The sequence below is a fragment of the Emys orbicularis genome, chromosome 19, assembly GCF_028017835.1.
Source record: "Emys orbicularis isolate rEmyOrb1 chromosome 19, rEmyOrb1.hap1, whole genome shotgun sequence".
NCBI classification, from domain to species: domain Eukaryota; kingdom Metazoa; phylum Chordata; order Testudines; family Emydidae; genus Emys; species Emys orbicularis.
In genome coordinates this window covers 24,828,374-24,847,789 of record NC_088701.1, presented here as the reverse complement: position 1 = coordinate 24,847,789, position 19,416 = coordinate 24,828,374, and the positions used below count along the sequence as shown (strand labels likewise).

Below are 19,416 nucleotides of genomic sequence, written 5' to 3'. Positions count from 1 at the left end.
TTGAGCAGGCCAGACAGCACTATTCACTTGTATGGCCAGACCATCAAGGAGTGTGTGCCTCCCTATGTATACACTTGGGCCACGTGGGTGCTAGAGCCTGCCAAGCCTAACTGACCAGGACATCCCTAGAGGAAGTGAGTCACTCACAGAAGCAGCAAACCTGCTACCCCTTACCTTGGAGCCAGCACTGGCCTCACTGAACAATGCAGAAGGCTCCTTCTGATTTTCAAACAGATGCCCTGATCCTCTCAGCACTTATGTGAGAGAGGAGCCAGCCCAGCCACAGGCGCCCTTACCTTTCCTCGCATCAGGGCCTTGTAGGCAATGCGAATGATGAGACAGGACCAGATGATGTGCAGAACCTGCAGGGTTACCAACAGTCCATTGAACAACCACCATGAAGGATAAGGGCCAATCAGCTCCCAGCTCTCAAACAAGGTAGTATTCAAGATCCTGAAAGAAAATCAAGGCGCTTGTTAGATTGGCTGCTTTGCTGCTTGACTAGAATTCCCAGTTTCCAACTCTGAACTGAGCTGACTGGGCAGATAAACAATAGGTTTCTGTCCCATTTAAGCTTCTATTGCTTTCCTCTTTTCATAGTGTGATGCCCCTGATATACTGTCCCTTGCACAGTAGAGAAAGGCTGGAAGCTGGACTTGGGTTAAAGTCACTTGAATTAAGCAGCAATAGGAGAAGATGTGGAGACTCAGAATTTAGGTTAAATATAAAAATCCACTCCCCATCCTCTTCTCCAGGGTACGATCAGCATTCACAATGGCATCAGAGGAATAGAAGGCAATTGCTTGGATCACCAATGCTGTTTGGGATGTATGCATGGCTTTGAGTGGAGAGATGAGCCTTATTCACATGCATGGATGATCTTGACCACATGTAAAGGTCAGGAAGGAATTTTGCCACCAGGGGGCTTTGAAGAATTTTTGACAGTGAAGCTGCTGTTCCCTTGCTCCTAGCCTTTTCCTCTGTCCCTTCTCTCAAGTCATTGGGGTACGTCTACACTTACCTCCGGGTCCCACGGCAGGCAATCGATGTTCTGGGATCGATTTATCGCGTCTTGTCTAGACGCAATAAATCGATCCCGGATCGACCCCGGAAGTGCTCGCCGTCGACGCCGGTACTCCAGCTCAGCAAGAGGAGTATGCGGCATCGACGGGGGAGCCTGCCTGCCGCGTCTGGACCCGCGGTAAGTTCGGACTAAGGTACTTCGAATTCAGCTACGTTAATAACGTAGCTGAATTTGCGTACCTTAGTCCGAAGTGGGGGGGTAGTGTGGACCAGGCCAAAGGAATTGAAAACCAACTAGTGGGTCAAAGCCAGGTGCCTCCTTGAAGATGGCTATGGCATTGTTCTCTTCACTGGGACTTATTGGCAGTACTTAAGGAATTTAATAGAGTAGTTTGATGACTGTTTATAAAGTAGTCACTAGGGGAGATTGCAGAGAGATTTTTTTTAAAGATTACTTTGCTTTCAGCATTTATTGAAAAAGTGAGAAATTAACTTTTCAGGGAGGGAATCAAGAGCCTTAGTTGCAGTTAAAAAATAATGGTTACCTAGGAAACAGCTTGTGGTGGAGTCAGCATGCAGTTTCATGTCATTACATCACTGATCAGGGAAGGGAACCTGTACTGAGTGGAATAGCATAGCACCTTCAGATGCAACCGGAGACTCACAAGTTCTCCCTATGGAGCTGAGGAATTACATTACAGCCAGTGGAAACCACATTAAAGATTTATAAGACACATTGAGTGTCAGGGTGGTGCCAGAGAGCACATTGCATCATGTCAGACAATGGGGTGAAGAGCACAGAGAGGATTGTCTCATTTGTCAGTGTAAAGCAGTAACTCCCGCCCCTCTGAAGGGAGCATAATTTGTGGCAGGCAGAGGTGACCGACATTTCCCCTATCTAGACCCCTTTATTTTTGTATAGCTCCAAACAAATATAAATAGGGATGCTTATCCAAGGGCCCTTGGTGCCTCTGCCACAGGGACAAAACTAAAACTAAATAGGAGCTTATCCTACCCCAGAAATACATCCTAAGAGAGGGGAAGTAGGCCTCTGCTGTTTACAAAATAAGGATGTAGGACAATGACAAACCCAGGTGTAGCAGACCTTACAAGACACCTTCCCAAGGAAAACAAGACATGGACAAATACAATCATCAGCAAAAAAAAATCCCACCAAGTCTGACTTTGTCCACATGTGTGTGTGTACAGGAGGGGAATCTCATTACGGAATGATTGATTACAAACATCTTAGCTAAGATTTCTAAATCCAAAAATACCCCAATACCTATTTCAAGCTCTACGCAGCTAGAACATGGAGTCAGGGCAGACAGTCTTCTGAGACCAGCTAGGTACTTTGGATGACCATAAAGCAGAGGGTCACAAACTGAACCTTGCCTCAGGGAGGATGTGCCTCACTGGCATCTCAACTTTTACAAGATCTTAAAATCACAAGACACAAACCACCTTTGGTTCTATGGGTTTGTCTACACAGGGACACTCAGGAAAGTTTGGACGAATTTACTAATGGTATGAAGTTAATGCACACTAAATTGCTGGGTGAATGCTCTCAGTCAGAAGTAAAGTGGCTTTTACTGAAGCTTAACCCTCCAAATCCACAAAGGTTTTAGGGGTGCTTTAACTTCAGACCTTTATTTTAGTCATCTTAGTTTCCTGTGTAGACAAGCCTGATTTGTAGAATATCTGGCAGTTACTGGCTGGGAGAGTAGGCTGCAATTGATCAGCATTGTTCTCACCCTGCAGTTGGGGGTGGCATTCAGCTGCACTTTTGGACTCTCTGCTCACCCTAGGGGTGCCCCTACAAGTAGATGACAAAACATGAAGAAACCTCAAAACCTCAAAGCGCTGCTCCTGAGCAACATTTGGGAGGGCTGCAGCTTCATGCCGCCCTGAGGGGCTGGCTGCAATGAGTGAGAAGATCCCTAATACAAAGGCTACCTTTAGAGGAGGGAAGGAACAAATACTTGACCCTATTCAGAAAGATCCAGGTACTTACCAGAAAGGGTAAATACCCAGTCGAGTGACTATGAACACAACACCAAAGAGCATGAAGGTGGCATCACACAGGCGCTGGTACTTGGCATAATTGGCCAGCTTTGCAGCCTGAGAAAAAACACGAAGTGTTAAAACAGCATTCACCCGACACAATCATTTGATCACATGGAAAACAGTTCTGGAGCACTCAAGCCACTAAGTCACCAAGGAGTTTGGAACATTTAAGGACTATTATCAACTTGGGAGATGTCATGGGGGAAAAGCCAACAGAGTGGAGTCAGCAGTGCGTGTTTATGAGCCATCCTGCCTGGATTGTGTGGGGAGGTGAGGGGTGAAAGAGGAGAGGCTAGGTTTTATCCTCTTGCCTCAAGAGTGTGCTCCTTTGTCATTAGGGATGCAAAGCTCAGACAGGAAGCAGCAGGCAAACTTACCTCTAAGAGGAAGTCTGAGGCATCATGTAGACATAGCACCAGAGTTCCCACCCGCACCATGTTATTCATATAGGAAAATGTAATGAGTCCAATTGTAGCCAAGTGATGGACAAACATGATCAGGAAATCCTGAAAGGGGAAGATGAAATGTGAGGGATCTTTGGCAGCCAAATGATCACAGAGGCTTAGAACAGGGGCACCAGGACTGACAAAAAAATGGCCGTATGGTAATTTTAGGTCAGACTCTCAAGCTCCTTGTTTGCAAAAAGCAGAGCAGATTTCAGCCACAATCATCTTTACTTGGGAGGTGCAGACCACAGAGACTACAGGTCCCAGCATGCTGCATCGTGATTAACAGTTTTGCTTCAATCAAGAGGGAACGTTGCATGCTGGGGTCTACAGTAGTCTCCTTGGGCTGCAGCTCTGTAGCAAAGATAAGTACATCTGCAGGCCTCACTGTAAAACTCCAGAGGCCAACATCCGGCCTGCACTTTGACTCTCCCTGCTTTGGGATGACTGCATTGCTAGCATATGTCTACACGGCAAGCAGCAGTGAGTATCAGAGCCTGGGTCTACAGACTTGAGATGTGGCACCATAAATAGCTGTGTTCAGGCTTGAGCCCTGAAATCCAAGGAGGGGGGTGGGCTTCAGAGGCCGAGCTTCAGCCCAAGACAAAACACCTACATGGCTGTTTTTACTGCCGTAGTCTGTAGACTTGCTGCTGCAGGTTCCTGATTGCCATGTAGATGTACCCCTAAGGTCCACTCTAGAAATCACTGACATGAGTAATAAGAAATAGACCTGATATTACTGCTATCAACTGGGAAAAGTCCACCTGAAGTAAGGCAAGCAGAGGCAATGCATGATCCATACACCAGGGCATGCCCGGCAATACAGTAACAGCAACTCAGTCCATTAAAATTCTACAGCACAAAAAATGGGCCCAATTTTCTGACATAGCGCCGCCCCCCCAATATCTACATCCTGTATTTGCATCTTTGTAAAGGCATTTCAAGTGGGGAATTAATCCAATTTTGTAGTGCTGAATTCTTTATTAAAATGAATAAAAAACAGTGCCCCAATTGCTTCTCTCTCCATTTCTGCAGCTGCAAGATCTACTGTAGCATGCTTGACTTTGTATTTCAGGACAGAACAAATCCAGAAATTACAGACTAATTTTTTTGCCGGGGGGGCGGGACAGGGACGGGGACAAAGTTAATACAAGAATTGGGACAATTTGCTACTTTGCACTTTATAGAGCAAGAGTGATAAACTGCTGGTTTCCTCTGAACTGTGAGTTTGTTTTCCAATTCCACTCTGCCTAAAACTCAGCAGAGTGGAATTAGATTTTAGTGATCATGACCAGCCATCACTCTGCTATTCACATGGATCATTTTTTTAAATCATTGCTACCGTCTCTGCCCCTTGCTCATCCTGTTCAGCGAGGCATTCAGTTGTAAAGATAAGACCGGAAATCTTGTCATTGATTTCTAAGGTAGAAATAATTCCCACATCTTTTGGATTGCTGCTCAACTGCAAGTGAATGTCACAGCTCCTGGAAATGCCAGTTAGCACCAACTTTTATTCAACTGACCTGCTTTGGCATTAAGGTACCCATGAGGACTCGCTCTGAATTTACAATATGGAGATTTAACTTCTATACATACCTCATTTGGGATTGTCACTATTTTATGGATACTAATGACCAGTCAATGTAAATATAGTAGCCCAGGAGACCTTTTATTATCCAAAGCTCTCAAAGCATTTTACAAACGTTAATGAGCATAGCTTCACACCACCCACAACAGTATTATCTATGTCATGTTAGAGATGAGGAAAATGAAGTTCAGAGGTAAAATACCTCGCCCAATGAGACACAAATTAGTCAGTGGCAGACCTAGGAATAGATCTATCTGTTCTGGGTTTTAACCTCCACACAATATTTTCTCTCACTTAACAATGAAACCCGGGATTGCCCAAATCAAACCTTAGCAAGGCTCTTCTGTATAAGCCCCTCTAATGGATCAAGACCAGGTTTAGTTAAACATGATTGCTGCTAAATCAAACTTCACTGTTTAAACAAGTTACCCAAAGAGGCTTGGTTCCTTCAAGTAAATATCTTCTCATTTATTTCTCTAATCAACAGTCCTTGTACTTGTGGAACCTTTTGTGGCTCCATTCTAAACTTTTATAGTACCACCATTTACATACATAATTTTAAGGATTTAAAAAATAGTGTCAAGAAAGTTTAAAGTTGAGATATGATTTTTTTCAGACTCTTGTCTCCCTACCTGAATTTCCTATTGCCCCATGACCAGAGTGAAAGTGGGAAGGGGTGAGGAATTAAAGTATTTCTTAGGGCTCTCCCTGAGTTCTTCAGTTGAATTAAAGTAACACCCAGGGACATGCTGGAGACTAGAAGACACTCACTACAATGACCCCATGCGCCATCACAATTCGTTGGGAATGTACTCCAGGAGCTCAAGATTCTTCTTGCACTGTCCCTCATTTCAACATTACCTAGCTGTCAGCTTCTCTTCCTCTGGGACACAGCCCATTTCTCCCACTGCGAGAGTGAAGGTGGGCACCAGCACTGCCAGGTATGCATGGTCCCATGCTGTACTCATCTCTTCCCTACTTCAGTACAGATCGTCCTCACTCCAGTACAGCTGAACAGCAGTGGGGCTGTTCATTCACATCCTTCATTCTTCCCCCTTTCCCTAGCCACCAAACTTAACATTAAGACTGAACTCACACTGTTGCCTGCAGCTGTGTAACTGTTTCCCCTCCCTATAATACTCCAGCAGCAATTGCTTGATTTCCCCCATTGTCAGATGAAGCTTCTGGCCCTCCCAGCAAAGTGTCTGATAGGGTCTTTGTTAGCACACTCTGATCAGAGATTGGTCAGTCCACTCCCAGTTTAAGTGACTGGGCCCAAAATGCTACATAAAGAATAAGAACAGGTAAGTGAAACTGATTAAACGTGAAACTGACCACTCTATTTTCACTGTGTGAAATACAAAGACTAATTAGTGTTAATAGCCAAAAGTAAATTAGATGACGGTAAAACTAAAAAGTAAAGTTATTAGCAACAGGAAATCTTAATTTAAGAAGTTATTAATTTCAACCTGATAGCGTCCCCTTAGATACAGTACCACGTTTCATACTGACAGTCACAAATTATGGTGTTTCATCCAGCTTGGATGGAGCCTGTGAGACAGGATTCTTGTCACATCACTTACCGTTTATACACAATAAACAGCAATCTATTTACACACAGCCAGATTTCAATAAAAGTAAAAACCCATAAGCAAAATTTTAAAAGATTACAGTTAAGAGTGAAACTCCAGGTTGGCACTCAAGCACAGATTTGATAGCATTTAAATGATAACATCTTACAAGATTCACTTCCTACCTTACACATTTGCTGTCTCATGACTATTTTCTTGATAATTGCCCACTAATGTTCTACTTTTTCTCCTTCACCATAATCCCCTGAATTCAATTCCACTGCTTAATAAATCCTGGGTAATATTTTACAGTGGCCAATCCCTGTTTATTTCTCCCAAGACTGCATAATGTATCTGTACTGATGGGGTTTTAACTGAGAAGCTCCCAATTTGAATTGTTACTTGACAATGACCAGAATGTCTAAGGAAGTTGTCTCCAGTTTGTGCTATGCCCTTCTCAGCTTTGTACTTTTCAGTGTCTGTTTGGTTCAACTGTTTGGATTTAATTTCTAATCAGATTCTGCATTTTATCTAGACCAATACTGACTTGCTAGCAGTGCTTCATCTTCTAGGAGTATTTGTTGTGTATCGAGAGACTGCTGAAGATGGGATTACTCAGGCGGATAATCACAACTAATGTTACGTCTCTATGGGTTGTTTACTGTACTAAAAACAGGAAATCATACCCAAAATTTAACCTGTGAGATAAGTGCCACCCAGACAAAGGTGTGACTAGCTTTGTAACACAGTACTTCCTGAAACTGGCTGGGAAGTTGTATATCAACCTGCTTTATGGGGTTGGAGGAATAACTTGGAATCCCACTTCTTCACTGGGGATTGGAAGTTCTCTCTTCAGAAGGGAGTAAAAATATATCAAGTTAAGAAAGCCTTGCTCGATCACATAAACAAAGCGAAAAAAAATTCACTAAGCTCCTCTATATTTGTTTGTAACTAAACAGAGGACTGTATGTATGTGTGACTAACAGATACAGACATTGGAGCTTAGGAAAGAGAAGTCTATTTTAAATGCATTTGAATGAAAAATCATTGGTGTTTTGGAAGACACACAGTGTTCCATAGGAACAGCAAGGAGACTCTTCCCCATATGAATTGAGACTCAAGGAATTTCCAAAATCACTTGCCAAGCCCAAAAGAAGAGGTGCAGGGTAACATCTTCTGAAGTGCTTAAGTTACTTTCAGTGGGACTTAGGTTCCTACGCACCCAAGTAACTTTTGAAAATGGGGCTTATGCTCCTAAATCACTTAGCACTACATATAAAAACTTCTAGAGCATGTGAGAAGTAGGTTAGCTCAGTCACAGGGGGAAGCCATGCTCCCTATAGAATAATACATAAAGTATTAGTCCTCTTTATTTTGCCAAAACTAAAAAGCTTTATTCTAGCCTCACCACCCATGTCTAGAAAATGTTTAGAGCATTTTATTTCTATATTTTCCTGTAAGTCTCCTAATTAAAATATATTTGTATACAAAGATTGAATCAACTGTTCTATTGGGATATATGGATAGATTCCCCCCTCTTCCCTCTGCAGAGTGATAGGGATGGGCTGCCAGGTTGCTTATCAGGATAGTCCCCAAAGGCCTGACTGTGTATGGTCTACAAAAGAAAGTGGAATGTGAAAAGAGATGAGTGACAGGAAAATGCAGTTATAGCTATATTTAAGCAGTTTTTACTAGCCAGAGAGACATAATTACTCTGTTAGCCCTGTCTGTTCATGTGTTTAGTGAAATTCTGGCTTCTCTTACCTTCCGTTTAATGTCTGTAAACTGAGAAAACATGAGAGACCAATAGAAGGCCAGCTCCATGATATAATAATAGTAAAGACTGGATATTAGGGGCTGGAAAAAACACAAAACAGAACACTTGATTAAAAGGCAAAGTACTCCAAAATTTGCATTAAAAGACTTTTCCCGCCACCCCTAACAACCAACCCACCTCTCCTGTGGCCCCAGACTTCTGGAGGAGTGGAGGTAGAAGGTCCCAAATTTATGTTTTGTAAAAAACAGGTTTAATCAACAGAGGTCTATGGTTTAGATTTATTTTTAAAGGAATAAAATTCCCTTTCAGTGTTTGCAACTTAAGAGCTGTGGCCTCCTGTTGGAGTAGAAGAACAAGGAGGGGAACCTGATTGGCTGTCTACAATTATCTGAGCTGAATGAAGTGCAAAAAGAAAACTGCAATTAATGGTGACGGATATAATTACATTTGTAAAATTGCTCTACTTTTAATAATCTAAGTACCAGATAGGGAAATTTGTTTTAAAATATATGAGCTGGTGATCAGTCCAGTTTGATGAACCAGTGTCTACACCATGAAAAATACCACATCACAACTACCCTCTTGTGAGCAGTCTGAGCTCAAAGGCCAAGAACTGCATGGGCCAGTGAAGAACTCTGCCCCCACACTCAGAGGTGAAATTTCCTGAGCAGAGCAGTAACTCATGGACTAGAAGTTTACCTTGTTGCAGCCTGTACTGCATCTGCTCTATGGGCAGTGAGAGGCATTTAGATCTCACAAATTTAATGTGATACCATTCACATGGAACAACATTGGAGACATGCAAAGGGATCAGTTCTCAAAACTGAGGGACTTCAGAAAACAGGAGCATCACACATAAGAACATAAAAATGGCCAAACTAGGTCAGACCAAAAGTCCATCTAGCCCAGTGTCCTGTCTTCCGACAGTGGCCAATGCCAGGGGCCCCAGAGGGAATGAACAGAACAGGTAATCATCCAGTGACCCATCCCCATCGCCCATTCCCAGCTTCTGGCAAACAGAGGCTAGGAACACCATCCCTGCCCATCCTGGCTAATAGCCATTGATGGGACCTATCCTCCATGAATTGGTAAATATATAAATATATATCTTACTTGAAAAGGGTAGTTGTACCAGCATTGTCGTGTGTCCCAAAACCAGGGTGACTAGAGTGAAAAGAAGAGATTATCCTACTAGCATTTTTCTCCCCATATGCTCTGGTTTTGGCCAATTAAATCACTTCATCCCTACCACAATACTATTTCAAAGGTCTTCACCTTGCTTCTTTGGTCCAAGCTACATTTATTCTGGGGTTTCACAGAGATGAAAGCCATTTTTTTGCATGCAATCACATGCCACTGTGCACATAAAAATTCAAAGTGGAAATGTTGAGCTTTGCAGAGCTCTGTGCGAAGACAGTCCAGAGAGATGGATCTATGTCCTTGCAAGTGAGAAAACAGAGTCTGCTTAAGAGTGGACAGGCCCATCCTGTTTTGGCATCAGAGAAGAGAGTCATCTAGCATTTCTGACAGCCTTTCCTGTTTTGTGAAGGCATGACTCTAAATTAAAATACACAAGGGTCCTGACTAGGAAGCATAAGGAAGATCTAAGGCCACTGAACTCTTGCTATTTTAGTCCCATATTATGTCACTCAGAGCAAGCAGAGAAAGAAAAAACACACAAACTGAACTCACCGACCAGATAAATTTGAGTCCATAAGAAAATATACTTAAATAAAACATAAACCTCCACCTGTGAATGGAAATGAGAAAGGGAAAAAATTAAACGTTTGAAGTTAAATGAGCATTGTATGGTTAATGTTTGTGTAGCAAAAACTGGAATAATTATAAATGGAACCGAATTTGGCAGTTACAGGAGTGGAGTTTTCACCCACTACTGTGTAATTCTCCATACATGGCAAATTGACTGATATTGCCCTTTGGAATATCTGTCCATCAAAATAAAAATATTAAACAGCATAGCTCCAAAAAAGTCTACAGATTGTCTTGGAAATACATACCAAGGTTAATGCCAAGTTATACATCTCAGTATGTACATATGCTAAGGCAGCAACTCTAAAGAAACCATTGTGATCTAGTGCAATATATATGACAATACCCTGGACAAACCTTATGGAATTAGAGATTAACATTACTGAATTAAGTTCAATACTTTGGGGTCCACTGTATTTAAAATGAAATTGTGTGTGTGTTATTGTGGAATTGTATGCAACTTCTTTAGGGGACTGACTAATCCTAACCCTTCCCAGAGATTGTAACTTCAAACACTTCCTGGGACAATGTGTGTGATGTGGAATTGTACAGACTCAGCCTTTGAGGCTTCGCCCTGAGGGAAGGGACCTACTGTCTGATGATCCCTTGTTATAGGAGGACAGGTCAAAGACCCAATCTGGATTCTCCAGGGACCAACAGACAAAACACAGATTTTTCAATAAGGAGCCTGAATTGAACCTCACTCAGGGCCTTCCTTGTGATCCAAAAACTGGACAGGACCTCTGGGACCTAGGAAAGGGTTGGAAGGACTTGACCTACTGAGACCCCATAAGACTGAGTGCTAGTTCTGAGCTAAAGCTATTATGAATTTAGGACCACGAGAGAGCCCTTTGGGGTCTGAAGGATTCACCTGCCAGACGCCATGTTAGAGCCAGTTGGGGTGATCTCTGGTAAGCTTATTAGCATGACTGTAGGTACTTCTATTGATTTTAATGTTTTCTCTGTAGTGCTTTTAAACTAAGAATTAAATAGACCTGCAGAGGAAGTCCTGTGTGGTAACTTATAACTGTCTGCAATTACACTGTGTATTAACTCTAAAGGGAGAAGCTAAGCAGGCCTGCTTAGGCTGGAAAAAAAACCACAGTGAAGGCAGGGAACTCTTCAGCCTGGAAATATTCTGGTCAAGGAGGTGACAGATGAGGATCTCCACCCAAGAAAGGCAATGGCTAGAGGGCCAGAAGCCTGACAGTGGGTGCCACTGCTGGACAACTAAGGGGAAATACAGGTGCAGTTGCCCTGAAATGTGACAGTAGGCACATAGCAGATGCCCTAGTACACATAACATGTTTCAAACTACACTTGCAAGCCAATTAAGACAGATATAGGGGAAGTCCTCCTCCCATTCCTATTTGTTCATCTTATCGGGTGCCTCTAAGTATATAAAGCTTTACTTGCAGGGGGAGGAGGGGGAATGTTGGGTAAGAATTACATGAGGATATTAAGGAAGTGATTGGGAAAAAGAAACCACCACAGAAGGAGCAGGGAAAGGTGTTCAGAAACTACAGCAATGGGGGGGATCATGTAAGTACCTAGACCAGATGTCGGCAACCTTTGGCACGCGGCCCATCAGGGTAATCCGCTGGCGGGCCGCGAGACATTTTGTTTACGTTGACTGTCTGCAGGCATGGCCCCCCGCAGCTCCCAAGGACCGCGGTTTGCCATTCCCGGGCAATGGGAGCTGCAGGAAGTGGCGCGGGCTGCAAGGACGTGCTGGCTGCTGCTTCCCGCAGCTCCCATTGGCCGGGAACGGCGAACCACGGCCACTGGGAGCTGCGGGGAGCCATGCCTGCAGACAGTCAACGTAAACAAAATGTCTCGCAGCCCCCCAGCGGATTACCCTGATGGGCTGCGTGCCGAAGGCTGCCGACCCCTGACCTAGACAGAAAGAAGCAAAGAGCAAGATAGTGAACTGAAGTGAGAGTGAGATGGAACAAGAATCCAGAAAGTGTCCATACAACATGTGCCATTGCCTAAGCCATGAAGTTAGTTCAGGAAAGTGTTTTGTCTAGGAAATCAGACTGTCCAGACAGCTCACCCTTGTCTTGAGGGGAGTTACTCAGTTGAATACACAAGGTGAAGTGTTACCATCTGCATGAGAGATATGGTCCACTATACAAGCCTCTCTCAGAAAGGGATCATTGGCCATTGAGACCATAAATATTCCTGTAGAGCTGTCCTGGTCTCTCATGGCACACATATCAATTGATATAACAGCATGCTAAAACCCAGTCTAATTTTCTCTCTATTGGTCTGGGTAGAAACTTGTTAGGTTGGCATTTTTCTCCCTGTGATGGAGTGAACCCCCCCATCACCTGTGAGAAAGAGTTAAAGGCCAGTTAGGCACAGTCACTCCACCTGGGCACTAATTAGTTACTTGTCAGCAAGAGAGGGTTGGACTAAAGAAGGATCAGGTGATAAGACCTGGGTGACTGTTCAGTTATCAATAGGAGGAGAGGATTCAGTCTAGAGAGAAGCTGCATAGAGCAGACAGGAAAGGGGGATCCTGGGAAATGCTGAAGGGCCAGAGACTGCTGGAGGCTCGTGTACTTGATACCAGAGCCAAGTAAAGGCAGTGGAACTCCAGGAAAAGTTGAGCACAGGGCCCACAGGCTGGGGTTTTTTTTGGACTTTGAACTACAGTTGGACATTTTGTTCGCCTGAAAGGAGGCCGACCTAGCTGCTTCTCAGACGGAAGACTGAGTGGCATCCAAAGACAGACAACCTGCAGGGGACACCAGGGACAAAAACCCATGCAACATTGTATCCTGACAAGGAGATGCACGCACATCTTTACACTTCCCATAGCACCGAAAGACACCAAATTACATTAAAAATTCAAAAATTTCAGTTAAAATACAACATGCAACTGGAGCTTGAATTGAGGCCATATTTTGGGCTCTGCACAAACCTACATGCTCTCACAAAACTTAGTGAGGATGGTGGGTTTGTCCTGGTTCCTACGATGGCGAAACCAGCGCTGGATCTTTCGAACATCCCAGTCTAGCTGCTTTGACAAACCTTCTAACCTTCTTCCATCTGGACACTGAGAAGAAATGAAACAAAAAAGTCAGACATTTCTTCTGCCTTCTCAATCTTCCACAGAGACTTCTTACGCTCCCAAATCTTCTGTCTGAGACATTTCCTCTCTAAACCTGACCTTTATCACAAAATTGAGATGTAGAGACAGAGAATGAAAAATCATGCTAGGAAAGGTGTAATCTGCTAAAAATTCAATTTTAGAAGGAGAAATCTGTTGAACTCTAACCAGTAAAAAATAATAATTATATTCACCTTTAGCCTTCACACACATTACCCACCATTACAAGAATTCAGATACTTTTAAATAATGTAAGTGGGTTCAATGTTTCCTCCCCTATTCCTCCTCCAATTCTCCCAACAGCAGCACTGATACACAGGAAACAATTTACCAGCTAACTAGCATTCCACAGTATAGTACATAGGGAATTTTTAGCAAGCTGGTCTGGTCTATCAGCAGAAATCTGCATAAAAGCTTGAGCATTCCACTGATATGAATAGTCAGAGCTGAATCCCCCTAGGGTAGCAGGAGTGCATAGTCATGACATGACAACGTCTCTTGATTTGAAATAAGGGCTCAGATTTGGCCAATCTTAAGTGTTTATGAATTCCATAGGCATATAATACACAGACGTTGACATTTCTGTAGATTGCTGTTTATAACTTCACAAATATAACAGAATTCTCTCATAGGTACAATATGATACTTAATAGCCCAATCTCTGACTGGGGTCTTCACTGGTATAGATTTTGTTTTTTTAAATAAATAGTGACATGAGTTAGTATAGAAGAGCAGACAAAATGAACTAAACCTTTACAAATGACCACTGCTGAGGTAGGTCAAGTTAGTTTTAGTCCTTTTAATAAGCTCTGCCAGGGAACTGCTACAACCGAAAGAAGCTAAACAGGTTTCACAACTTACGATTACCTACAAAACCGGACTGATATGCAGAGTGTTGAACTAGCAAAGAGGGCCACCGCACACTGTTCAATATAATTTGAATGACAGAAAAATCTTTGCTCTAAGGGTGAAGTGCTAGAACTACTGCCACCTTCCCGCAATTCCATCACACCCATTTTCTCTTCCATGTAGGCTTTAGGGGCTTGGGCTACCTGGAAAGGATGTTTCTGCATTGGGAGTGCAGATGCCCTCATCTAAAAGGAAAAGTCATAAGGCTTGTTTTATAGAACACTAGTTTCAGAAGAGGTGGTAAATTTTTTCCACATCAATGTCATCCTCTATGCGGATTCCTCAGATCTAAGCCAATAGTATTTAAGTAGCTATAGTAGTCCAGGCAAATGAAGTTTTGTTTAAGTTCTGAACAGCGCAGTCCCCGCTCTTGGGTGCGTGTTTCATTTTCAACATTACTTTCAAAGACACTGATACACGAGCTTCCTCCCTAACACTGGCAAACCACAAATCTCCTTCTACTTATCTGCAACTCAGGCTGCATAACAGACCACGTTAAGCTCCAATGAGACTAGCTTTTACTGGGGACACTTTAACATCTTCCATTGCACTCACTAAGAAGATTCTCTCCCAGAACACCTGGCAATGTTACCACATCTGAATATAGAAGTCTCTGTTTTATTTCCTTACACGGGAGTCTGTGATTTTATCAGTTTAACAGTCAGTATTCAAGAAATTATGGACAACCTGCAGGATTCAGTCATTCAATAGTGAAACAGCATAACAGGCAGATATTCAAATGAAAGAGTGATTCTATGATTCCTCTCAGCCACAGGACTGGAAGTGACCTTGAGAGGTCATCTAGTCCAGTCCCCTGCACTCGTGGCAGGACTACATATTATCTAGACCATTCCTGACAGGTGTTGGCCTAACCTGCTCTTAAAAATCTCCAATGATAGAGATTCTACAACCTCCCTAGGCAATTTATTCCAGCGCTTAACCAAGCTGACAGGAAGTTTTTCCTAATGCCCAACCTAACCCACCCTTGCTGCAATTTAAGCCCGTTGCTTCTTGTCCTATCCTCAGAGGTTAAGAACAAAAAATTTTCTCCCTCCTCCTTGTAACAACCTTTTACGTACTTGAAAACTGTTATGTCCCCCCTCGGTCTTCTCTTTTCCAGGCTAAACAAACCTATTTTTTTCAATCTTCCCTCATAGGTCATGAGTTCTAGACCTTTAATCATTTTTGTTGCTCTTCTCTGGATTCACTCCAATTTGTCCACATCGTTCCTGAAATGTGGTGTACAAAACTGGACACAGTACTCCAGTTGAGGCCTAATCAGCGCAGGGTAGAGTGGAAGAATTATTTCTCGTGTCTTGCTTACAACTCTCTTGCTAATACAATCTCAGAATGATGTTCGCCTTTTTTGCAACAGAATAACCAGAAGAAAATCTACTGCCAACATTCAATAGTCTATCCCTCAACGGGACTCTTCTGTTAGCATTTATTATTGAACTGCTTTCTTTCTACAACTAGATTTCTGTAGTGATAAGCTATCCAAGTCTGCAGAAGTAATCTGAAGAAGGCATCTGTGGGACTGACCAGCAAGACCAGCACAAGAATGGTCCCCAAGGAAGAGAGTGGTAACTTCTAAGGAGAGAGTGAAAAATACAGGGGAATCTCTTAGTGAATATTGGAAATTTGAGAGTTACACTCTGTACAGAAATTCAGGGGCCTGAAAGAACTCACGTTCTCACTTTGTTCACATCAAACCACTCTTCTGCTTGCAATACTGTGGCTCAAGCACAGACAGAACTAAAGTCACTGCAGAAAACAGGAAAGGAGGTGGACACAGTCATATGTGAACTAAAGCAAGGAGCAAAAGTTACTAAGAGAAACCGGTATTTTTTGTACACAAATTCCAATCAGAGAGTTATGTGAGCTGCGAAGTGTATTTCCCTAAGGCGACAAAAGAAAAAAGAGGCCCAGTTCTCATTTATGTGCCTGAACCTCTCACAGAACCTGAAGAGTGACTTACCTTAGTGATGGATGTAAACACTTTCTCTAGAATTGCATTAGGCTGAGCTCTGTGAGGTCCATTGTCTTGAATGCCAAGCTTTATGGCACATGGTTTGGCAATAAACCTGAAAGTCCAAAAGGAAGAGTCCAATTAAAATAAGAAATTAATTCCCCTTCTCTGTGACTAAATTATCTTGGCTCTGAATGGTCACAAATAGTCCAAATACCCCAAACACACTTTTCAAGAGATGCACCCCTTTTGCCCAATGCAACCTTTTTCAAGCTGGTACTGTATAATCACTGGCCCCAGGATTTCCTTCTGCCAATGCCAAGGAACAGACTAATGCAGTGAGAACACATGGGGCAGAGGGTTACGGGATAGTCTCTTTGGTGAGTTTGTATTATAGCATTTTTATCCTTGTCAGCAGAGGGTTTTAGTGCTTATGAGAGATGCTAGATGGAGCCCTGCAGACCGAGGTTTGCTGTACATTCACAGAACTAGTGCAGCTGCAGCAGGACAAGCTTCCTCACTAATGTTTCTCACCTGCGATCTGGAAGAAGCACCTCTAGAAATGGAGGGAGCAGACAACTTATTTGAACCAGAGTTTTTTTATTTAAATTTTAGAGAATGAAATGCTTCTGAATGGCTACATAATTGTAACATATGGGACAAGTGTTAGAGAATTTGAGAGTACTCCTTAAGGAAGAAGAGGGTAAAGATGGCCTTGTGGTTAAGACATAGGATTGGGAATTGGGAAACCTGGTTTCTATTCCCAGCTCTGCCAAACTGCCTCATTTCCCCAGCTCTGCCTGCCATGAATGTAGTGAGGCTCGAATTAAAGTTTGTAAAGAGCCTGGAGTCCAGTGAATAAAGGTATACATCACCACCATTTAAAAACCAACACCCAATAATCCATAACTCTCTAAAACAGAAGCCACATAATCCTGGAAAATGATAGGAAGAAAGAAATGGAAGAAGTTGTTCGTAAAGTCTGGGGTAGAAGTATATACCTAAAAGGTCATGAAGAGAGGGAGAGGCATGTAGTTAATCTTGAAAACTTGAGTAGGTCCCTCACAACTCTGAGCACTCTCCTTTCCGTTGCTGTGACACTCTGAAAAGCACCTTCTGGTCTGCAAGAGGAGTGCAGACACACTACTTTTTCAGATGAAGATGCTGCAATTGGTGCCCAAAGAAGCAAGGCATCCTTCAGAACATCATTCTTGTAGAATATTATTATGTAGACTCTGACCAAAACATGCATGCATCAATATAGTGCCTGCCAGCACAGGCCTCCAAGTACTTTACAGACACTACTGAATTTAACCTCTCCTCTCCCCCCTCCCGCCCCCATGCAGGGGTATTGTCCCGGTTCAATTAATATCCACTTCAGTTCTGGTCTATTTAATACCACCCTCCCTCTAGGGACAAGATTTCCAGTTTAGAGGTGGTCTTGCTCCAGAGGAAAGAAGGATGACTGAGAAGAGTCTTAAACAATCCCAGAGAGAGCTTGTCATAAACAGGGAAGAGTACTGTATTAATGTCAGGTTGTTCCTGTCCAATGTGGAGATTCCAATCTACCAAAATAATTTAGTTTTATTGATAGATAAGAGGTTTTATTTCTAACACATGACAACAGGTCACCAAGTGTAAACAAAAAACAGGGTTTCTTCATTACTTAAATGGTAACTTCTAACAGGGCGGACCTGACAACAGTCTTCAAATATGTTAGGCTTTTATAAAGAGGACTAAGCAATTGTTCTTCATTTCCACTGAAGGTAAGATGAGAAGTAAAGGGCTTAACCGGCAGAAAGGGAGATTTAGGTTAGATATTAGGAAAAGCTTTCTAACTATCTATAAGGGTAGTTAAGCTCTGGAATAGGCTTCCAAGGAAGGTTGTGGAATCCCCATCATTGAAGGTTTTTAAGAGCACGTTGGACAAACACTTGTCAGGGATGGTTCTAGAGTTACTTGATCCTGACTCAGAGCAAGAGGCTAGACTTGATGACTTCTCGAGGTCCCTTCCAGTTTTATTTTCTATGATCTTTCCCGTTCTTCTCCACACACTGCTCTAGAGAAAGTCAGTTTGAAAACATGCATTGAAACTCCGCAGATAATCTGGAGAAGATTCTGAACTATCACAGTAAATGGAACAATAGCTTTCACAACAGGAAGAGGGGTTATTCATGACTCTCCCTTTCAGCTCAAGCATCAGGAAAAAGTAAACAGTCCCTGAGCCTCTGCTGCTTCCTGGCTGGAAGAGGTATGTAGAATTGTCACTGAATTAAAGAACTCTAGATATGGGAGCTAAAAGGTTGCTCCCTCCCTACAGTCTAAGAGTCTCTGCAGAGTCTAAGGAGAGTTGACTATTAATAAACACTGCCCCTATTTTATAAATAAAGCCTAAAATGCAGTATTTCCTCTGGTCCAGAGATTATGACGATGCTTATTTTTTACCCAGATAAACAGATAATAAAAACCCTAAGCAAAAACAGAGAGCAATAAAAACACCAATGTAAATATTCAAATTAATTGAATGGGGCAAATTCTTAAGTGATGTTGAAGCCATAGGGTACCTTTTCACTGCAGAGTTAACTCAAGTGTAGATAACGAGTGAGACCAGCAACACTGCTAAATAAAACTCAAGTGGCACAGTGACTGTGTTAGCAGATGACACGCTGTGCTGACTTAAGTTGTACTCTGTACTCCGATGGGTCAGCCAACTCTAGTTAAAAGCATCACCATACTCAGGTTAAGGGTTTTTGTATGTTGATAAGATTCAAGTTGGGGGCAACACTAATTATAACTAGAGTTAACATGACAGTGAAGACAAACCCTGGCATACACTACAATCCTCATCATTGTCGACACCAGCTGAGCTACTAAATACGAACATTAGGCCTGGTCTATGCTTAGAAGTTAGGTTGACATAGCTATGATGCTCAGAGGTGTGGAAACTTCACCCCCTGAGCAAAATCATGCCAACCTACCCCTGCTGCAGAATGCTTCTGTTGACCTAGTTACCACCATTCAGGGAGGTGGAATTCGTGCAGCGCTGCAAAAACCCCTTCCATCATTGTATGAAGAGTCTACACTATGGTGCCACTGCAGTGCCATTGTAGCACTCATAGCATAGACATTGCCTTAGTCAGTGTATGTCACTCACAAAGGAGGGCCTGAAAAACAA

The 19,416-nt window shown here is 42.8% G+C and overlaps 1 protein-coding gene across 2 annotated transcripts in view; it reads right to left on the bottom strand.

The window, feature by feature from the left end:
- Nucleotides 1–19,416, bottom strand: part of CERS5 (ceramide synthase 5) — a 39,745-nt gene that overhangs the window by 6,217 nt on the left and 14,112 nt on the right. For both annotated transcript variants that reach the window (XM_065419370.1, XM_065419369.1), the window contains exons 2-9: nucleotides 16,251–16,356; nucleotides 13,179–13,309; nucleotides 10,168–10,225; nucleotides 9,589–9,639; nucleotides 8,463–8,555; nucleotides 3,468–3,596; nucleotides 3,038–3,144; nucleotides 297–453 (exon numbers count right to left, since the gene is read on the bottom strand). In XM_065419370.1, the coding sequence (XP_065275442.1) occupies nucleotides 297–453; nucleotides 3,038–3,144; nucleotides 3,468–3,596; nucleotides 8,463–8,555; nucleotides 9,589–9,639; nucleotides 10,168–10,225; nucleotides 13,179–13,309; nucleotides 16,251–16,356 (832 nt within the window). The remainder of the gene's footprint in view (nucleotides 1–296; nucleotides 454–3,037; nucleotides 3,145–3,467; nucleotides 3,597–8,462; nucleotides 8,556–9,588; nucleotides 9,640–10,167; nucleotides 10,226–13,178; nucleotides 13,310–16,250; nucleotides 16,357–19,416) is intronic.